At 37.2% G+C, this 22,285-nt stretch overlaps 2 protein-coding genes across 24 annotated transcripts in view; one reads left to right on the forward strand and one right to left on the reverse strand.

The window, feature by feature from the left end:
* Nucleotides 1-9,542, reverse strand: part of DNAJB4 (DnaJ heat shock protein family (Hsp40) member B4) — a 49,622-nt gene extending 40,080 nt beyond the window's left edge. Inside the window, exon 1 of one of the 3 annotated variants that reach the window (XM_019413901.2) lies at nt 9,265-9,542. The gene's annotated coding sequence lies outside the window, so the exon portion shown is untranslated. Of the gene's footprint in view, nt 1-4,419; nt 4,595-9,264 lie in introns of those variants that run through there. The other 2 variants (XM_019413905.2, XM_019413902.2) reach the window with 2 other exon arrangements.
* A 237-nt stretch (nt 9,543-9,779) lies between these two features.
* The window catches only part of FUBP1 (far upstream element binding protein 1), a 33,376-nt gene continuing 20,870 nt past the window's right edge, over nt 9,780-22,285 (forward strand). For 8 of the 21 annotated variants that reach the window (XR_008419001.1, XR_008418994.1, XR_008419010.1 and 5 more), the window contains exons 1-14: nt 9,780-10,010; nt 15,772-15,862; nt 16,722-16,784; nt 17,599-17,637; nt 18,108-18,147; nt 18,643-18,695; nt 18,782-18,853; nt 18,980-19,037; nt 20,512-20,674; nt 20,770-20,868; nt 20,995-21,096; nt 21,354-21,456; nt 21,552-21,652; nt 22,140-22,281. Coding sequence is in view for 15 of the 21 variants with exons in the window: in XM_053893519.1 (XP_053749494.1) it covers nt 9,891-10,010; nt 15,772-15,862; nt 16,722-16,784; nt 17,599-17,637; nt 18,108-18,147; nt 18,643-18,695; nt 18,782-18,853; nt 18,980-19,037; nt 20,512-20,674; nt 20,770-20,868; nt 20,995-21,096; nt 21,354-21,456; nt 21,552-21,652; nt 22,140-22,281 (1,246 nt within the window). In the remaining 6 variants the exon portion in view is untranslated. The remainder of the gene's footprint in view (nt 10,011-15,771; nt 15,863-16,721; nt 16,785-17,598; nt 17,638-18,107; nt 18,148-18,642; nt 18,696-18,781; nt 18,854-18,979; nt 19,038-20,511; nt 20,675-20,769; nt 20,869-20,994; nt 21,097-21,353; nt 21,457-21,551; nt 21,653-22,139; nt 22,282-22,285) is intronic. The other 13 variants (XM_053893573.1, XM_053893558.1, XM_053893564.1 and 10 more) reach the window with 9 other exon arrangements.

The following is a 22,285-nucleotide window of genomic DNA, read 5'->3' on the forward strand; positions in this document are numbered from 1 at the left end:
GTACTTGTATCATTAGGTACAATTAGATGACCTGTTATAAGTAATGATTATGGTAAATCACAAAAAATAATTTGATGCTTCTAAAAATTTTAATTCCTTCTTTTCATTATCAAGTCCTTTCAAATATATTTAACAAAAATGAAGTGAGAATATCAGTTAATATGAAGCAACATAAAAGAACAAACAGAATCAGAAGGCAAATTCCAAAGAGATCACTGGCTATAAATAGAGACATGGAAATGTCAGGAGAGAGAAGCAAAGTTCCACTAAAAAACAACAACAAAACTGTATGCCAAGTGGGCTTTACATCTCAAACCCACCCATTTTCAGTTAAGGATTTCTTTGGCAAAGATCCTCTTTCTTTCAATAATCTATCTCAAAATGTAAATATTGTGAGTAAAGGTAGATGTCCTCATTACAAATATCAAGATGTTTTTGGTTCTGCAAAGATTCTTCTTCCCTTTGTATTTAAGAAGCAGAAAACCTTCAACTGAAACTTAACCCAATCATTGCTGCTTCACAGAGTTTGTTGATGAAATAAAGAGCGCTGGATTAGGAATCTAGTCTTGGCTCTGCCATTAATCTTGTCACTTTGTGTATGGCTCTCAAGCAATCTGGGTCCCAATTTCCTCCACCATAAAATGAAAGAAACAGACTAGATGATCTTCAAGGTCTTTTCAAGTCTGCAAGTCTAAGAAAAGCTGAGTGAGGGTACACTTCCATGCTATAGCCTCAAAGCCCCCCAACATTCATAACCAAATATTCAACAATTTGTTTAATTCTAGTTTTGCAGGAAAATGGTTAATATGGTAACAAACAATTCAACTTGATATTAAGATTTTATCAACATAAAAGCACCAAACCATACTGGGCAAACCAAAGACTAAGATCTAGTCCTTGACCAGCCCTCTCACACAGACAGAAAAGCAGAGAACAAGATCTCGGTGTTTAGAACATTTACTAGTCTAGCTGGGGAAACAAAATTTAAGCTAAATTCCACATTTATTAAATATTTTTTGCATAATAGGGCAGTTTTCATTCTGATAAGCAGAATAATCAACTATGATGTTTATTAAAAAAAAAGAAAGAAAGAAAGAAAGAAATGTAGATTTCCTGAAACATTTTTCACTAGGTCCAGGTGGGGCCCAACTATCTACATTTAAAAAAAAAACACCCCAGATGATGTAGGGTGTTTCTCAAACATACCTTTGTTTTAAGAAACACTGCCCTAGCCTCGATCAACAAAAAAATAGGGTTCAAAAATAGAAAATGCTTTTAGACCTTGAGTTCTCTAGAAAACTAGAGAAAAAACTAGAGGACAAACTGTAAGGCATCAAAAATAAGCAAGTCTAATGGAGCATGTAGGCTTCAGTTATATTTCAGTGGTTCTCAAGTGTGGGCTGCGCTTTAAGGATCAACTTAAGAAGATGTCACACATAGAGATAATAGACCAATTAAATCAGTCTCTGGGAGTAGGGGTTGGGGCTCAGCTTAAACATGTTTAGAAAAGCTCCCCTGTAACCAATACACTGAATTAAGTAAAAGATCAATGGAATTGGTTAGTCAGGTTAAGGTTCATGAAAAAAGATGATTTTTAATTTTCATTTTTATTTGGCTAAAGTTTTAATGGAAAAAGATAAATGTAACAGAAGTGAAAGGAACTGATGTATAAATATATGATCTAAGTAGGGAAGGAAAAAAACATGTTTTGGCCACAAGATAAAGGGAGAATAAGAACAGTAAATGTGAATTTATTTTAGACATTTTGGTTTTGAAGCAACATGCAAGATGAGTCTTGGAGGTTGCTGCAGACACAGATTTGGAAGTACATTTAGGGAATAGGTAGAGGACCAATTCAAAGTAAATTATGAAAACTTATATCACACTATGTTAACTGTAATATAATTAAAATAAAATTTAAAAAAAGTTTCATAGGTCAAAAAAAAGAAACCATATATATTATACATTATGCAGTTTTATTATATATTATATTCTGCAGTATTATATACCAGCTTTGTTGTAAGTTATTGGAATGCATGCTATAGAATTAACTAAAATCACTCAGGAACTGGGTGGTAAAGGCCAGTTTTTTGAGACAGATGCTGTCAGGAGTACCAAATTTCAATCTAGAATTATCCCTAAAGTAAGGGGAAGCTGGGAGTATTATGGCTCATCAGCAAGGGCAGTCAGCTCTACATTTTTTTCACTAAATATGGATATTCAATTTCTTATATATTTTATGATGCTGTGCTAGATCTCCTATGATCCTGGTCAAGGGACAGATCCTGCTTACACACTGGCTGCCAAAAGATGTGAGCAACTAGCCAAATACTATCTATATTCAAAGAAGTCCTTTGTATGATACAGTTAAGGATGGTCCTTCTCTCATAAAACTTGAAGAACCCTGTAAAGTTGGGAATGGTACTTTAGCAAGCCCCTCCCTCTTCCCCCATACAGTATATGCCTTTCCCCTTCACTGAAGGAGGTCTTAAAGAGCAAAGAAAATTTATATTATTTTCACAAAGAACCTTTGTCTCAAACACTAATTGTTCTAAAAGATTGAACTATGAAGAATTTTATCCTCAATTCTCAGAAGACTCTGATTTTAAAATTTTTGGTATGCTTCTTTTGGGAGGGGGGCTAGTTTGTGGAGGAATCCAATATGCAGACAAAGAGTAAAAACACTATCATAGATGCTGTGTGGTAATACAGGGAAAAAATTAAAATTAAGCAATCCTATTCTTGTCTTGAAGATGCTTACAATCTAGTTAGTGGTGTGAATTACAAAACAAAACCCCCCTGTACAATTTCTTTGAAAAATAACACTAATTATACCAAATATATATGTATGTATACACATACATCATACACACACACACCATAAAGCACTATAGTTTATTTAGGAGAGGGAGGGAGGGAGAGAGAAAACACCAGGGGAGGGTGGGGGGAGAGGCAGAGGGCAGAGAGAGAAGAGGACAGAGGATCCTAAGCAGGCTCTGTGCTGACAGCAGAGAGACTGACTGCTCAAACTCACGAACCATGAGATCATGACCTAAGCTAAAGTCAGATGCTTAACCGACTGAGCCACCCAGGCACCCATAAAGCACCATATATACTTTAGTAAGGCATATTACTAATCCATCCAATGCAATTAACAATACAGAAAAGCAAGCTTGTATCATGTTATACATACATGGGTTCTTTGATTTTGTAACATTTTTATTACCTTACATTAAGATCTGCCTTCCCATGAAGAACTTCAGCATATGTCTTAATAGAAACAAATGCAAATACATATTTTTAAAATCCAAGTGAGAAATACTAAATTGTGAACCATACCATAGAAATTACAAAGACATATATCCCATTACTTGACTTTGAATAGATTCTTCCATTCTTTCAACTCAGACTGCCTGGGTCCAAATCACTAACACTAACGTGACCGTGAGCAAGTTGGTTAACTTACCTGTACTGCAACAAAATGGAGATTTTAATAGCATCTCATAGAGCCATATGAGAATTAATGAATTAAATACAAGTAAAGCACTTAGAACAGGACCCAGTATATAGTACTAGCCACTATTAGCTATTGCTATGTTTTAGAGCATGCTATGCAGTAAAGGCACAGAAAAGACAGAGCTCTTACTGCCATGGACCTTACAACCTAGTGGGAATTCCAAATAAAAAATAAGTGATATTATGTTATTATTACCATGATGTAGTACATGATAACAAATAAGAATCCCTAAATTTGAGAGGCTTCTGGGTGGCTCAGTCAGTTAAGCATCCGACTTCGGCTCAGGCATGATCTCACGGTTTTGTGAGTTCACACCCGGGATCGGGCTCTCTGCTATGAGCACAGAGCCCATTTTGGATTCTCTGTCCCCCTCTCTCTGCTCCTCCCCCACTCGCACTTTCTCCCTCAAAAATAAACATTAAAAAGAAAAAAAAAAAAAGAATCCCTAGAGAGCTCTGGACTAGCCAAACACTATATATATTCAAAGAGGCCCTTTGAATTTTCTGGAAAAATGGAAACAATCAGCAACAGTAAAATGGAAGAGGTAGGAAGGATACCTGACAAAAAGGGGGCTCTGCAGTTATGGATAAGTGAGAATGATAAGGATGATAAAAAGCTGGATTTAGGGCAAATCAAATGATTATGAGCAATATCCTAGTATTCTTCAGTCTTCTTACAGTACTTTAATCAGGACCACACTATCAAATTTGGCAACCAAATCAGAGAAGAAATTTCTAATAACTGAGGGGAAGGGGATATGTTTTCACATAGTGACTTCTATTTTCCCTTTCAGAAGTTTATGTAAGACTTTTTATTATCCTTTACTGTTGGCTACTTTTCAGAAACGGAGTAATTGCCCTCTTTTTGGTATGCTGGTAAAAGGAAAAAGTTACATGACTTACCAAAGGGCACAGGGGTTATATTTGAACACAGATCCTCTGGGACCAAGTCCAGAGTCTTTTCCACTATCTGGGGCTGCCTCCAGTTTCAGACACTGGTCAAGCTGTTGGTTCTCCACAATGGTCCAAAGTCAATTTGTGCTAACAACTTTGTCCTCTAAGATGCAAATATACCCTGCTTCCATTCATACCTTAGTCTGAAACAGAATTCTAGAAACTCAGTCAGAAGGGATATAAAAGTCATTAAGACCAGTGACCAGGGGCGCCTGGGTGGCTCAGTCGGTTAAGCGTCCGACTTCAGCTCAGGTCACGATCTCACGGTCCATGAGTTCGAGCCCCGCGTCAGACTCTGGGCTGATGGCTCAGAGCCTGGAGCCTGCTTCCAATTCTGTGTCTCCCTCTCTCTCTGCCCCCCCCCCCCCCCGCCCCGTTCATGCTCTGTCTCTGTCTCAAAAATAAATAAATAAATTAAAAAAAAAAAAAAAAGACCAGTGACCAGCCTAATGAACAAACACCCTAACTACATCCTGGTATGTTTAATTTGAAGTGGCCACTTCCCTCCTCACATCTAAACTGAATCTTTTGTGACTATGATACTGAGGAAATACTGGCCTGGTTAAATGACACAGAGTATAGCAAGAAGTTACCAGATCCTTCTGCCTAAGAGTTGTTAGGAGGTAGGTGATGGGCATAAAGGTGAGGCAGGAAGCCTGTACAATTTTGTCACTCTAAAATGCCTGTTAAAAAGCCATAATGGGGGGCACCCAGATGGTTCGGTTGGTTAAGCATCCGACTCTCAATTTTGGCTCAGGTCATGATCTCACAGTTCATGAGTTTGAGCCCTGATTACGGCTCATGCTGACAGCATGGGGCCTGCTTGGGATTCTCTCCGTCCCTCTCTCTCTCAAAATAAATAAAAAACTAAAAAAAAAAGAAAAAGAAAAAAAGAAAGCAATAATGGACTACTTTTCTATAATAGCTAAAAATAAGAATCTGTTAATATTTCAGATTTACCAACTCCAAAAGTGAAAAGTTGTACTAAGAAAAAGGTCACTCAGTCATTTGGTAACCAATAAGTCAGAAGGTAAAATGAAGAAACTTGCCAGTACATTTAATAGCCCAACTTTTATTATGCTTGTTAATCTTTTCACTGTTATTTGGTGAATCTAAATGCTCCCCGCTAGACTTCTGTAAATTCAGACACTAACTTTTGCTTCATCCTAAGAATGAAATATGAAATACCAATTTCTGTGTTAAAAGTGTGACTATAAAATATAATCTAGTCAAATATTTAGCTAATCTCTCAAAGCACAATAAACCAATTTTAGATTAGCAATGATATACCCACTTTTAAGAAAAGTTACATTGCAAAAGGGAATGAATTTAGTTAAGAAAATCCTGATTTCAGGGGCACCTGGGTGGCTCAGTCGGTTAAGCGTCCAACTTCGGCTCAGGTCATGATCTCACAATTTGAGAGTTCGAGCCCTGCATCAGGCTCTGTGCTGGCAGTTCAGAGCCTAGAGCTTGCTTTGGATTCTGTGTCTCCCTCTCTCTGCGCCCCTCCCCCACTCATGCTCTGTCTCTGTCTCTTAAAAAAATGAATAAACGTTAAAAAAAAAAAGTTTAAAGAAAATCCTGATTTCATCAGTTATAATGAAATTACCTAGAATAACCAGCAAAGTACAAATGGGTTTAAAACGATTGTGTAGACTGAGAATTCACATATAGCTTAATCAAAAGTCACTGGTTATTTCTCCCACAACTCAGTTGCTCTTGCAGGATTCTGGGTTTTACTAAAACTAAGATTTGAACATAGCTGTAATCCAAAAAATTTACATGGATTAGCCTTCCTTCGTGATAAGATGCCAGAAACTGAATTACATGTTAATAATATTAATTTCCACTTTACAGCACTTTCTGGTTTCTGAAGAACTCACAGATACCTCATTTGAGGATAGCAAAGCAAGTTGTCATAATGTAGAGGAGAAATTTGAGACACAGCAACTAAATTACTTGCCTAAGGTCACAAAATCAACTAAAATGTACAGACAGATTTTTTTCAATATTCTATTCATTCAGCAAATATCTAGAACACTAAGACTAGACATTAGGGACAGGTCAATGGTAAAGGTAGACAAAGTCCTCCCTCTCCAGTTTACATTCTAAAGGAAAAGAGACAATAAACAAGTAAACACACACACACACACATATATATGTATATACACTTATTTATATATAATTTTTAGAGAGAGAGTGCAAGTGAGGGAGAGGGGCTGGGGGGGGGGGGAAGAGAGAGAGAGAGAGAAGTAATAGGATAGTGATTGCAGAATGGCACAACTAGAGGTCAGAGAGGGCCTAAGGAGGTGACATCTGAACTGAGCCTTGAATGACGAGGACAGATTATCCATGTGAAAGTCTACGAGAGCATCCACACCAGGCAGAAAAAAAAGGAATCCTAAAGGCAGGAATGATCTTGGACAGCAAGGTGGGTGAAGTGGAATAAAAGGGAGGAATGTTTAGAGACAGTGGCCTGATTATATGGAGCCTGTACACTATTCCAGGGTATAGGATTTAAAGTGCAATAGGAAGGGTTGCCTCAGTGGCTCAGTCAGTTGGGCGTCCAACTCTAGATTTCAGCTTGGGTCATGATTTCGTGATTCATGGGTTCAGACCCCGCATCAGGCTCTGCGCGGACAGTGAGGGGCTTGCTTGGGATTCTTTCTCCATCTCTCTCTGCCCCTCCCCTTCACGTGCACACATGCACTCTCTTTAAAAGGTAAAAAAAAATAATAATAAAGTGCAATAGGAACACAAAGGTGAGATGACCTGATTTATGTTATAAAGGAATCATTCAAGGAGCACCTGGGTGGCTCAATCGGTTGTCTAACTTTGGCTCAAGTCATGATCTCAGTTTGTGGGTTCAAGCCCTGCATCGGGCTCTGTGCTGACAGCTTAGAGCCTGGAGCCTGCTTCAGATTCTGTGTCTCCTTCTCTCTCTGCCCCCTCCCCCACTCATTCTCTCTCTCTAAAATAAAAAGTTTTTTAATTAAAAAAGATTTAAAGACATTATTCAAGCTGCTATATAAACAATTGCAACACAATCATCAAGTAGAGGCTTGAGCTTCAAAAATATTGGAAATGGCTGCTTGTTACTTTTGAGAACTTACACATATATTACATACTTTTCTGTATGAAATTTCATAATATTAAAGAGCAAACTGTAGACATGTAAGGGTAGAAGCAGAAAAACCAACCAGAATACTGTAACAGTCCAGGATGGAGGTGATGGTAACTTGGGAGCAGAAATGGAAATTAATAGAATTTGGAATATACCTCAAAAGTATGATAAATAGGTCTTCCCAATGGAGAGGCAGGCACAGGAATGAAGGCTGACTAGTGGTTCTCAATGTGAGATGATTTTGCCTATCTGGAGACATTTTTGACTTTCACAACTGAGTGTGTGTGTGTGTGTGTTTGTGGCTGGGGGGGGGGTGTGTTACTGGCATCTATGGGTAGAGGCTAAGGCTGCTAAACATATTACACTAGATACTAGTATTACAAAATATAGAGTTATCTGATCAGTCTAAATGGTATTGAAGTTAAGATATCCCTACCTAAACTGATTTCAACTGGGTCCCATCCTAGAATACCCATTCTTCCAGGACAGTCTACAAATAAACTAGAAATGGAGGCCCTTATTTTCAGTATTTAGAGACAACTAATACTGTCTGAAATAAAGTTTATTTGAGGGTAAATTATATCACTCTGTGGTTACATTACATTGATCAGGATGGAATAGGTCTAATTAATATGAAGAAATCAATTGATTAATAAATGCCATTTGTTGGATAATCTTTTTCAAAACAACTGTAAAAATTTTGTTTAGCAATACCACCCAACAACGTTTTACAGTCTTTTTTTTTTACGTTATACTTAAATCTGTAGTCCAATACATTCACTGCTTTTCCAAATAGAAATCCCACCCACCAACCCAAATCTAAAAGGATAGTTATGAACACTGAAAAAGATAATCAAAACTGTATAACTCGTTAAGATGGTAAGAAAAGCTTCATTGGAGGAAAATGATGCCACAATTGTAGCTATATGCATATAACTGTCTAATGATCCAACTTATTTGGGGCCTTGAACAAATGCACACATTAGTTATCAGTAAGACAGCAGCACACATTTCTCCCAGTTACTCTTAAGACTAGCAATGGGGAAAGTACTCTTTTAGACCTAATTCACCAAACACAAAATGCCAAGTCGATAAAGTTCATTTTACCTAGGTCTTTGTTCTCCAAAAATAAAAGAATTCGGGGGAGAAAACCATTTCGGTCGACTCCTAAATAAGATTCCCGAAGTATCCCCATGAATCTGAAACTACTACTAATAATATTGCAGTAAATTACATGCCATCATGTCGGGAAGGCCTTAAGTTACCTGATAATTGGGAACAGATAACAAAATATACACACTAACAAAGCTATCTAGTCCAGGGATGACAATTCAGAACATTACATGTGGGTTCTTACCGGTAGGGGAAGGGGCAAAATATTGTTAGAAGAATTTGATGTTGTTCTTATAAGATGATCTCAATAAAACTGATCCCGGACACATACAATACTAGATTACTAAGTGTGGTTACAACAGAATTTTAGGAGCAGTCACATTTTTTAAAGGTAAAGAATAGGGCCGTCATAACTTCAAAGCTTCATCCACATTATTTACACAAGATGTCGAAATCAGCTCAAGAACTAAAAGGCCTCCAGCCTAAATTAATCCCCACTTGTGATAAAGCTAAAAGATCTGGCAATCTAGAAGTAAAATACAGGGACACTTTACTACCCTGAAAATCATGCCGAGATCCCGCTAGGCCGGGCGGACGTTTTCAGGAACATCTCCGCGTGGCGTCCCGGGCACGCTTCTCCCAGGCGCACTCCTGGTTGCGGCACTCTCGAGATACTGTTGCGTCGTCCTAACGCCCGTCGACGTCACCCACTTTCCCATGGATACACGGAAGGACCCTTGGAGGAAAATTCACCCACACTCCCTCCCCGAGGCGGCAACCAATAGAAAGCAACTACTCCTTTTCTTCAGGTTTTGAGAAACTCCAGCCAACAGGGGTCGCCGCGCCACTCTTACCCACCACCCCGGAAGTACAACCACACAGTCTCGACACGCGAATGCGCGTAGAGGAGGCGCCAAAAATAAACTTCACTCTCGCGATATCGTGAACACACTTCTCGCGACATCTCTCTGCTTCACCTTGTTTTTTTTCAACCCCACCCCCACAGCAGCGCGTCGCTTCAAAACATCGCGAGATTTTCTCCTTTCAGTCTCCGCCCCTTTACGGCACGATGGTCGCACAAGAATGTGATACAGCCTCGACGGCCGCCATTTTCTTTCTTTCTTAGCAGTTGGCTGAGGGAACATCTCTGCGAAGAAGCGGCAGCGGCCTCTGTAGCCTAGACATGGCAGACTACTCAACAGTGCCTCCACCTTCCTCTGGCTCAGCTGGTGGTGGAGGCGGCGGCGGTGGTGGTGGAGGAGTTAACGATGCTTTCAAAGATGCGCTGCAGAGAGCACGGCAGGTAGGTCTGGACCGTGCGGCGGGATTCCGAACGCTCACGGTAATTGGCCGCTGGCTGAGTAGGCCGCTACTTCGCGCATGAGGAAGAGGAAAGAAGTGCCCTTCCGGGCTCTGAAATGTGAGGAGACTCAGGGTTCCCATGTTGGTAATACAGTTTAGAGGCTGGAACTCGATTTTGTGTTTCTTAGTGTTTAAGCCATTTAGAACCCCAACGCGTTAGGCATAGATGGCTTTAGGTCTTTCGCTTCTGCGGCAGTCGCGCTTCCTTCTCCGAGGAGTTAGCTTGGCATTTCCTTTCTCTCAGAATGAACATCCTCCACCATGGGATAAAGCGCGCGTAGTTTTACACAATAGTATGGAAGGTTCTGGTAATGAGTTTGAGAGAGGACTAGGGTTTGTCCTCAAGAGCCATAGTAAGGAAGGGTTATGTCAGTAAAGCAGTTTTCACAGCTTCCAGTTCATCCGAGCTCTCTCGAAATTAATTTTTCGCTTTCGTTCACTTTCACATCTACAAGGAAGAGGCTTCAGAGAATACTAGTATCCGAGGTTGGAATCCTTCCTCAGAGCAGGATTTACGTGTCAGTGTTCTACCACTTCTTCCCCCTTATTTCTCAAAATGGCTTCAGGCCCATTATACCCGAAGTTTCAGTTTGAATCTGCCTCTCTGTTCAGAGTCGTAAACTGACCACACTTCTTTGTATTACGTAGGTGCGTACATATGACCTCAAGGCAGTTCTTTCCCAAATGAAAGCTGTTAAAAAACAGAAAATTACTCCAGGAAACGTAAAGACTTATTAGTTTGAACTTTACCTTTATTAGGTAGTCCCTTAACATAATTATAACTTAAAATGTTATGATGTTGGTATGTGTTTGTATGTAAGCAAAATCTTATTCTCGTTATGACATGCGTATTAGGTGCTAGACGTTTTTAGATTAGTGTTTAAAGCGAACGCTAATCAGATACTAATACTGTGCTGTGTTTTGTTTGCATTAAGGAGTTCACTTCGTTAACCTTTTTCATCCTCCACTTTCACTAAAGGATCATTTGAGTCAAACTGCATAAAATCTGCAATAATGTAATAATAAGCTCTTTTTTAAGTAATGTGAACACGTTATAAATAAAAATATACCTATACTGGTTTATAATCAGAAATATTCGACAGTCAACAAAAAGTTACCGTTAATGCTAATTCTGTAGTTTCTTTACTTGAATTCTATTACTTCTGAACATTTTTAGAATAGCGACTGAAACATTTTTTAAATGACACTCCTATTGGAGTTTTATTAGATTGGATTAAAAGATTCACCTAATTTTTTTCAACCAGTGTATTGAATTAATTTGTGCCACACACTACTTAGATACTAGAGGGTTTTTTACTGTATGAATTGGAGTTCTGCCTTCTAGGAAGTGTTGATACAGTCAAGAAACCAAATGCAAATGAATAGTAGTATTTGTTAATGCTTTCAGAGAGGAGTAGACAAAAATGGGCACCGTTAATTTATCCACTTGTTCTGTAAACATTTATAGAGTTCCTGCTGAGTCAGGCACTGTACACAACACCAAAGAGTGGGGTGCGTAACTGCCAAAGTAAAGGACTGATATTTTAAGCAAGACGTTAAAGAATGTGTGAGAGTTTGATCAGTGGAGAAAAGAAGCAGCGTGTGCAAAGGTATGGGAGTTTTTGGAATAACAAGAACCCATGAAGGAAGTCACTGGAGGATAATGTTGGTTGGGGGAAAGAGGGTGGAAATCAGGTGAGTACAGGTGGATACAACTTCTGAAAGACTTTGGGTTGCCATGCTTTAATTAAAAATTGGCTAATCTGTAATTTCGTGATTAAGTTACACTGCTTTTTTAAATACAGAAATTGTCCTCAAACTATGGATTTCTTATACTCTCTTTTTATGCCAGTAGGTCAGCTGCCTCAATGTCCTTGCTGTAATATGATTCTTTACAGATGTCTTCTTGTAATAATTTGATTTTTTCTTTACAGAACTGACCTTAAACCTGAGATACCCAAATTTAGCTTTTGAGTTGAATTTCCCCTTCTGGTTACATTTGAAGATGCCTTTATATGTCCGTTGTAGCTGTTTGTCTGATTATATAAATGGAATACAGGGAGGAGTACTTGGACTGAAGGAACAAGTTTAGGTTAACATCTGAACTACTTTTTTATTTATATGAAAAGCATCCTGGATTATATTCCCAAAATCCCCATCTAACCTTAGATTTCTTGGTCTGGCATATTGTGCCATGTTCTTGGAAGGACCAGGAGATACAAGGATAGCTTCTTGCCCTCAGAGAGCTGTGTATTAGTGGGCATGTTGTTGACATTTTTAATCAGACAGTTCTTTGTTAATGCAGGACAAGTGAAGAGGATCCCTGGTCCCTACCTAGCTCGTTTTGCCATCTGGTAGTTTAGACCAAGCTGCCCAATCGTTTTTCCAGAGAATCCTGATGGCTTATTTTTTAATGTGAAATTTGCAGATTTTTAAGATACTCTCTTAGCTAACGTCAGCAGAGGAGCACCAGATTGCTTTTCTAGTTTAGGGTTTCTAACCTGTATACTTGAAAGATTTATATTTGTGTATTTTAAGCTATAACTCCAGAGGGTGAGGTTGGGATTCTTTGGTTAGGATTTTGGTGACCACATTAGATAATCAGTTCTGTCTCTGAAACACTGGGAAATCAAAATGTATCTCTCTACCTTCCCCCCCCCCCCCCCCCCCTTTGAGGTTATGTGAAGATAGAAGTGAATCAGACTGGCACTAAATGAGTGGTAGATCTCAAGTTAAGGTTATCAGCTCTGATGCCTTCACTTCTAAACAGCTGTTAGTCTTTAAGTACTCAGTTATTCTTGAAATCTTTCTTGATGATTGTAAAAGTGATTCAGATTGCATTATGTTGTTTGAATACAATGAAAATTCTACAAAACAGAATTGTTGACTTTTCAGTTACCATTAATCTCAACTGAAAACTAGCACTTTAGGGGCATTCGGGTGGCTCAGTCGGTTAAACGTTGGACTCTTGGTTTTGACTGGTGAGTTCGAGCCCCGCATCGGGCTCTGCACTAAAAGCATGGAGCCTGCTTGGTTTTGTCTCCCTCTCTCTCTCTGCGCCTCCCCTGCTCACTCTGTCTCAAAAATAAAATAAACATTAAGAAAGAGGGAAGGAAGGAAACCAGTACTTGCATATTGGGTGTTTTGTTTTTTATATTTTGTGACAGGATAGCAAAGCTTGATGATTAAAAATATTCTTGTGTTGTAGGGAGAGGACCATGTTGTGTCATTAAAAATGGTAGTATTTTTACTGAGAGCTTTTCTGTAATGTCTTTGTATTGTTTCTGAATTTTTGAGATGGTGTAACATTATTTTGAGTGAACAAGGTATCATTTTTCCATTTTCATTTGGATAGTTTTAGAACTATTCAGTGAATAATAGGGAGGTATAAATTATTCTTTCTATATGCAGAAGTTCTTAAGGAGTTTAAGAAGTATACTCTGCAAACTTCTGCAGCATTTACAAAAGCTAACTGCAGAAGATTGCTGATTGATTACTTCTCTGTTCTTACAGAGATTTATCAGAAGGTATCACAGCTTAAACCATTTTCCTATCATCAGTAGTACTTAACAGTAGTTACGGTCTTCTCTCGGCCTGAAATACTGTAGTGCTCATCAGTGCCACAGAAGTGTATTTTAAGTTCCTAAGGAACAATTCAGATGTTAAGCTTTTAAAACTTAAGGGTAGAAAAGCAGTTGTTTTTAAATGTGGTGAAGAAGCTTTTCAGAAAAAGAAATAAGATTTTAATTAGATACTCAAAGACAAGGAACAGGCTTTTGAGAAAGTGAAAGGATGATTAAGGAAGGTTAGATTGACCAAAGCCTTTTTTATTTTATTTCAAAGTTTTTATTTATTTATTTATTTATTTATTTATTTATTTATTTATTTTATTTATTTATTTATTTTGAGTAATCTCTACCCAATGTGGGGCTCGAACTCATGACCCTGAGGTCAAGAGCCCCATTGCTTTTCTGACTGAGCCAGCCAGGCAAACCACAAAGCCTTTCTTAAATTAAGAATTTTAATATTTAGTCCTGATATGCTTTGAGTTAGTGTTTGCATTTACAGGTGAGGAAAAGGGAAATCTAGAAACCCTAGGAAGAACAGTTGGCATATGGTAACTGACAACATATATTAGACTCAAGTGATAAGTAAGTGGATTTTAAGACTCAAGTCGTTGAATATAGTTTCCTAACTGTAATGAAGCAGTTGGGTTTTTCATTTCATATCAGTCTCTTTGGGGGAATTCTAGACACCAGAAGTTTGGTTTTTCTGTGTAATTTTTTTTTATCATGGAAAATTTCAAACATACTTGAAATTAACAGATTAATATAATGAACTCCAATGAGCCTGTCACTCATTTTCAGTGGCACCCCTTATCGTAATTAATTAATTAGCATGGAGCTGTATAGAAATCATTGGGAATCTCCACCATTGACTATGTAATCTGAGTTAAGTTCTCGAGATTTTTTCAACTGTAAAATGGATCTCTACCTAAGTATCCTTACCTCATAGTGTTGTGATGATTCAGTGACAAAATGAATATAAAACATAGTGTGGAATTTGACTTACTGCTGACACTCAGAAACTAATATTAGTTTCATTTCCCCTTTCATAGAAAAATGGAGTCGATATCCACTGGTTGTGTCCTACTTGTGACTTGAAGCTAGTGTGTCTCATGTGATGTTTGTTTACTTAAGTGCAAGCAATTATTTGCCCCATTCTTCAAGATTGAAATGATTTATGGTTCTGTAGCTGAGACTTTTCTTACAGGTACAGCTTTCCAGGCTTTTCCCCACGCCCTGTTTCTATAGAACAAGATTGTCTGATAGAAATACAATGCAAGTTACATACTTTATTTAATGCAACGTACCCAAAATATTACCATTTTAGCATGTGTCTAATTTTTTATTTAAAAAAAAAAAATTTTTTTTTTAACGTTTATTTATTTTTGAGACAGAGAGAGACAGAGCATGAACGGGGGAGGGTCAGAGAGAGGGAGACACAGAATCTGAAACAGGCTCCAGGCTCTGAGCTGTCAGCACAGACCCCGACGCGGGGCTTGAACTCACGGACCGTGAGATCATGACCTGAGCCGAAGTCGGCCGCTTAACCGACTGAGCCATCCAGGCGACCCGTAATTTTTTAAAAAATTAAGATGCTTTCGGTTCTTTATGTTTGTTTCAAGTTTTCAGTATCCATTATGTATTTAACATTTAAATACATTTCAATTTGGATTAGCCACTTTTTAAGTACTCAATAACCATATGTAGCTACTAGCATTTACCTTATTGGGCGACACAGCTTTGAAGTCCCATAAGGTGTTCACATTCTCTGTGCCCACAGCACACTTTTTGAAGAGTCATGGGAGAGAGCCATGGAGAAGAATTAAGACCTAGATTTTCCTCAAAGCTATTTATTTGGTCATTGGATTCTGGAGATTGCTGATTGATTACTTCTTTGTTCTTACAGAGATTTATCAGAAGCTTAATTCCAGATGATGATTGTTAACTCACTGAGGTTATTAAATGTATTAATACATTGATATGTAATTTTAATAATTTCTTTTTCAAATTAATTTACTTATGTGTTAGATATTTAGCATATATGTGTAGTAGGAAATTTATGAAGAAATTTGGCACTGAGTAGTGTATAGTAGTTACAGTGTTATTCTTAATGATGGTGTGCTTTTGTTTTTTAAGATTGCAGCAAAAATTGGAGGTGATGCTGGTACATCACTGAATTCAAATGACTATGGTTATGGGGGACAAAAAAGACCTTTGGAAGACGGAGGTAAGTTGTAGTCATAAGTATTTTAATTGTTTTACACACAGTTTAGTTGAAGGCGGTTTTTAATATTTTTTGCATGTTCTTTATTGAAACATTACTTTTATAATAAGGTTCCTAAAATTGTAAGGTTTATATTGGCCTCAGAAGGAAAGGGGGGAAAAGACCTTAGACAAGGTAGGTAAAATTTTGAGCTAATCAGCAAGTTTTGTCTTAGTAGAAAACAACATTTTCTTTTTTTTAGGATTGTGCCAGATTGACAGTTTGCACAGACAACTTGTTAACATACTGAAAAGAACAAAAATATAAAATGTTTAGAAGACATTTCACTGGGTTTTTTTCTTCATACATGAATTAATCTTTATATGCTATGTTTTCATTATTTTACTATTTCAGATTTCACTTTAAAGGTTGATGTTGCTATAGCTTGCTACTCTAGTGTGTTGCAGGTTATACCTTTTTTTTTTATGTTACTTTTTTTGTTTCAGTACCTTGTTTTGTGTTTCAGGTTTAACTCAAAATGTGGCTTAAAACAGTAGATTTACAGTGCTTTGTTTTTTTTTTTTTTTTAAACATAATTGTTGAAGCTTCTGAACTTAGAAGTCTGCAAGTATTTTTTTGTTTTAGATTTGATATATGAATTTTGATACATTTTCTTTTTGCCATTTTATTTATTTAACTTTTTTTTTTTAAGGAGGATTCTGAATGAGCCTATAGAATGTATTTGTAGCTTTTGACCAGGTGTACTTGGTTTTCTTTTATTTAAGTGTCTTTCACATTTATAGTGAGGTTTTGATATACAAAAAAATGAGCTAATGATGCTTCAGATGTTGTATGTAATGTATTCTTTTTATTTTATGTGTAGATGGCTCTTGGACAAGTCCGAGCAGTACAACACACTGGGAGGGAATGCCCTCTCCTTTTAAAGGCAGGAATTTTTATTTATTACCTGTGTTTAGTATGTAAACGTGAAATAAACCAGTGGATTCTTAAATGGACACAAATATTTCTTGGATTATGTGTCTGAATTTTTGCTGCACAACATTCTGATGTTTAAACATTTAAGTTTGAAGGGGGGAGGAAAATGTAGTACTTTCAGATGTAGGTTGTCTATTCTAAGGTATGCATTGTATTCATCTGTGTAAAGGATGTAGATGAAGGTAGTCATGTAGTTGCTTTGAGTTTTTCTGCTGAAGTTTATGCCGTGAAATGTTTGGTTAGGAACAATAGAATAGTTTAGATTGAGATTGCCTTGTAATGTGATTTTTTTTATTTATTTTGCATAGCCTTGTGGTCACTGTCAGATACACTCAACTTTTGATATGTCAAATTTTCACGTTCTGATAGGTTCTGTTTTTCTTCCAGTCTTCAGTTCCTACAGTGGGAAGCATCATTAGCCTTTAGCATGTGATATTTTGCTAGTAATGGACCTAAGTACTTTGTCTTGTATCATTCTAAAGTGCTTAACATACATTAAGGTCAGTGATTTGATACAATCAAAAAGAATTTTTTTTTTAATGTCTGTGCATCTTTTAAACATGAAAAGAATTAAAGAAATGTAATGTTTCTTTTGATTATTAAGAGTCTGGGATAAGTATTGGCACTTTTTGGTTCAAATGATAATTACCCTCAGCTATTTCAATAAGTGTTTACATTGATATTTATTCTTACTTGGGCACGGGTTAGCTAAGTCTTGTATTTGTACTTATTGGCAAAAAGTTAAAAAGCTCTTAATTTTGCAGATCAACCAGATGCTAAGAAAGTTGCTCCTCAAAATGACTGTAAGTATTTTAAATTGAGTCAAAAGCTAAAGTAACTGGAATTTAATATGAGGGTTTTGTTCCTGTTTTTTGTTGCGTATCTTTGGAGTTAGTGTAAGGCCATGAATAGCTTTGTAAATATGTATTTCATGTCTTTATAATCTCCCACTTCAGTTATGGCCGGGTATATATTAATAAGATTTGGTTGCTAAATTGTTTTTGTATTCAATTTGTTTTATAATTCCATTTTTAACTTAAGCTTGCACCCCTTGAGAAAGGACAGTTTTTTTCCTATGTCATTGCTGATGATCTCTGCCATTACAGTGACTTTCTTGACCACTGTCAATGTTGATTTAAGTATTCTGCATGAAATTTTACTCTCTTAAAGATACTGTGTGTATTGAGGAAAGATTTTAGAATTGTTGGATATAATTGTGTTAAATATGTGGGAAACTTAGTTTTCATTTTATTTTTATTTGATTTTTTGGTAGCTTTTGGAACACAGTTACCACCGATGCATCAGCAGCAAAGGTATAGTGAAATGCTTTTCCAAGAGTTCTTTGCAAATTTTAGTTTAACTGTTGGTGAAAACACAGCCAAGTTAGTGTATAACGAGTATGTGTCTGCATTTTTTTTTTGCATATAAGAATTCATTTCCCTCCATTTAAGAAGGTGATACAGAAGGATAATTTTACCTTTTGAGTGAGATACATTTATAATTTGGAAGGATGGGTGGAATTAGCCATATTTTAGAAGAACTAAAGTGAATAATCACTAAGATAACATTACCTGAACTCCACCCTAATTCCTTTGTAGTTCCTGCCTTTAGACTGTTCATCTACCATACCTTCTGACTTGATGTGTCAATTCTGACTTGAACTACTCAAGCTGTATTTTGACTATGAATATGTGCCTGAAAACCTAGTTTAAGCCTTTAGACTTTGATTTTTTGTTCGTGGGTTACCTTTTATGTGTAAACAGAGCTGCTTTCTTTGAAGGAAAATGTTAGTTTTTGTTATTTTTTAGCAGGTCTGTAATGACAGAAGAATACAAAGTTCCAGATGGAATGGTTGGATTTAGTAAGTAACCTAATTTTTAAAGCTTTGACAACAATCAAAACATACTCTATAGTCTTTTAGCAACTAATGTTCTTTTTTCTTACTAGTAATTGGCAGAGGAGGTGAACAGATCTCACGCATACAACAAGAATCTGGATGCAAAATACAGATAGCTCCTGGTAATGTTACTCTCTTGCTGTTTTCAAAATGACTAGAAAACTAGCATGTTTTTGTCAGTAGCTAGTGAATGATGCTGTTAATCTTCTCTTGGCCTAAAATTTGTTTGGTGTTGTTTTTAATCGTAGACAGTGGTGGCCTTCCAGAAAGGTCTTGTATGTTAACTGGAACACCTGAATCTGTCCAGTAAGTATGAAATCCTATGCCTGAGGCCAGTGCATCCTTCCTACCAGAGGATATTGCCCGTACATTTGAGCCAACTTTGTTCTGCACTATTAATTTTCCCATTTTCCAGATAATTTCTAACAACATATAAACATGCTTGAAAATTCCTTCATCTTGACAAAAACCGTCCTTGAACCCCACATTTATATTTCTCTGCCTCCTTATACAACAAAACTAAAAAGCGGTAGCTCGATTTGCGGTATCATCTGCCCCTTTTCATTTTTTCTTGAACATGTATGAATCAGTTTTATTCCCGTGGTTCCATTGAAATTGTGTTTTCTGAGATCGCAAATGGATTCGTCATCATTCCACCTATCAACATTGTTTGACACAGTGAACAATCTTCCTAGAAATCGCCAGCTCCCTGGCTGCCCTTTCTCAGTCATTCTTGGTTGTCCTGCTTTATATTTCTGACCTTTTGTTGTGAAAGTGCCCCAAAATTCAGTCCTCCTAAAATAGATCTATCTGTGCTCCTTAGAGTACTTCATTTACTCTATTAAACTTCATTTAATATATAGTTTTAGATACCATAAATTTTATGTACTTTAAAATTTTTAACTTCAGTGTTGCTCTCTTTTTCTAAATTCTAGATTTCCTGTCAAGCTGCTTACTTAGTATCTCTGCTTGAATGTCTACTAGACATCTCAAACATCAGATTGTTATAAAGGGGAAATTGTTTTCCATCCCATTCCCAGCCTGCTTTGTCTTTTACTCCTCTTACTCATCTCAGTGAATGGCAACTCTGTTTTAATACTTTTAGTTTTTTCTCATGCCTCAATTTATCCATAAGGAACTCTTGGGTCATTTTTCTTCATAATTGATTTGGAATCTAGCCTCTTCTTGCCACTTCTATACTGTCACCTTGTCTGTGACATCATTTGCCTATATTTCAATATGTTTCCATTCTTTTTAGCCTTGTTCAGCAGTAGTATATACTTATGCTAGTATAGCCATAGTGATCTTTTTAAAATGTGAATCAGTTTATATCCCTACTTTGCTCAGATCCTCTAATGCTTCACCACTTAGAGTAAAAGTGTTTTTATCAAGGCCTGACTCACTTGCCACCTTTCTCATTTCATTTTTTTTTTAATGTTTATTTACTTTTGAGAGAAAAAGACAGGTGTGAGCGGGGGAGGGGCAGTGAGAGGGAGACACAGAATCCGAAGCAGGGTTTGAGCCCCGCGTTGGACTCTGTGCTGACAGCCCAGGTCCTGTGTCTGTCTCCCTCTGTGTCCCTCCCCTGCTCACGCTGTGTCTATCTCTCAAAAATGAATGTTGAAAAAAAAATTTTTTAATAAAATTTTGTTAGTGTTAAGCCCCCTAAACCTGAATTAGAATGGGAGAAGTACCTGATCATACTATTTTGTATTTCTCTGTTTGCGATAAGGTTTTGATTATGCTGTAACTTACTCTTTGACTCTTTATTTGTTAACAGATCGGCAAAACGGTTACTGGACCAGATTGTAGAAAAGGGAAGACCAGCTCCTGGCTTCCACCATGGTGATGGACCAGGAAATGCAGTTCAAGAAATCATGATTCCAGCTAGCAAAGCAGGATTAGTTATTGGAAAGGGGGGAGAAACTATTAAACAACTTCAGGTATTATTATGTTTGTAAAATGACTACTTTTCATCTATTTTGAAGCCTGTTTCCTTCCACTCCCCTTTCGTTAATACTTGTGATTTCTGTAACAGGAGCGGGCTGGAGTTAAAATGGTTATGATTCAAGATGGACCTCAGAACACTGGTGCTGACAAACCTCTTAGGATTACAGGAGACCCATACAAAGTTCAAGTAAACTTAAGTTTATATTTTACAAAGAAGGATTGGGGGTGGAATGGGCAAAACATGTATGAATAATTAGTGTTTTGAGACATACTTTCTAAATTGGGTGATTTTTTTTTTCCTCCCCTACTTCAGCAAGCCAAGGAAATGGTGTTAGAGTTAATTCGTGATCAAGGTGGTTTCAGAGAAGTTCGAAATGAGTATGGGTCAAGAATAGGTGGAAATGAAGGGATAGATGTAAGTAAAAATACCCATTCACAAATGGTTGTATACTGGTTGATAAATATGTGTTTTTTCTGTTCTGTGTTACAAAGCCATCTCTAACGTTGTATCCCCTCACCCTGTTTCTGCCTTAGAGTGTAGAATGTATAACTTGTATCTCATTACCCTGTTTGATGGCATATCAGAACATAGTGCTGTTTTTACTTTTATGATTTGAGGTAGATTAATTTTCAGGAAATGGCTTTCTTAATATGTAGTCTTCTTTGTATAAGGTCCCCATTCCAAGATTTGCTGTTGGCATTGTAATAGGAAGAAATGGAGAGATGATTAAAAAAATACAAAATGATGCTGGTGTTCGAATTCAGTTTAAGCCAGGTGAGTATACATATTTAATTTTCTAGGTGTTGGTAGCAATTAGTTTGACATCCATTTGTTGCTAAATAGATCCATTTTGGTTTTTTATTTTGAAGATGATGGAACAACACCTGATAGAATAGCACAAATAACAGGACCTCCAGACCGATGTCAACACGCTGCAGAAATTATTACAGACCTCCTTCGAAGTGTTCAGGTTTGACAGATGTTACTATTTTCATTGTTTTGTTTTCATTTAAAAAATACTTTCCAGGATGCCTGAGTGGGTCAGTCAGTCGAGCATCTGACTCTTGATTTCGGCTCAGGTCATGATCTCATGGTTCGTAAGATAAAACCCTGCATCAGGCTCCAAAAAGTATATATTTTCTTGAAAGCCTGAAAGTGTCCCCCCTCCCCATTCAGTTTTATGTCAGAATCTGTCTGATAATGCTTTGTTAATAGTTAGAAAGGTAACTTTGAGGTAGACATCTTGGAACAGAAAGGCAGCTACATAAGTACAGTCTTATTCATCCTAGTGTAAAAAGAACAAGCGGTGGGTAGTATTTGATTCTTTGGGCCAAGTCATCTCTCAGCTTCTTTAAATTTCTGGTTTAGGAAAATAGACATGTAATGACTTCACCATGGAAAGAAGAATATTCTTCTGTGCTGACTTTTATTTTTTTCTTTGTGTTTCCCTTCTTTAGGCTGGTAATCCTGGTGGACCTGGACCTGGTGGCCGAGGAAGAGGTAGAGGTCAAGGCAACTGGAACATGGGACCACCTGGTGGACTACAGGAATTTAATTTCATTGTACCAACAGGGAAAACTGGATTAATAATAGGAAAAGGCAA

This window comes from Panthera pardus, unplaced genomic scaffold, assembly GCF_024362965.1.
Source record: "Panthera pardus isolate Hobbes unplaced genomic scaffold, ASM2436296v1 HiC_scaffold_11, whole genome shotgun sequence".
In the NCBI taxonomy this organism is placed as follows: Eukaryota; Metazoa; Chordata; class Mammalia; order Carnivora; family Felidae; genus Panthera; species Panthera pardus.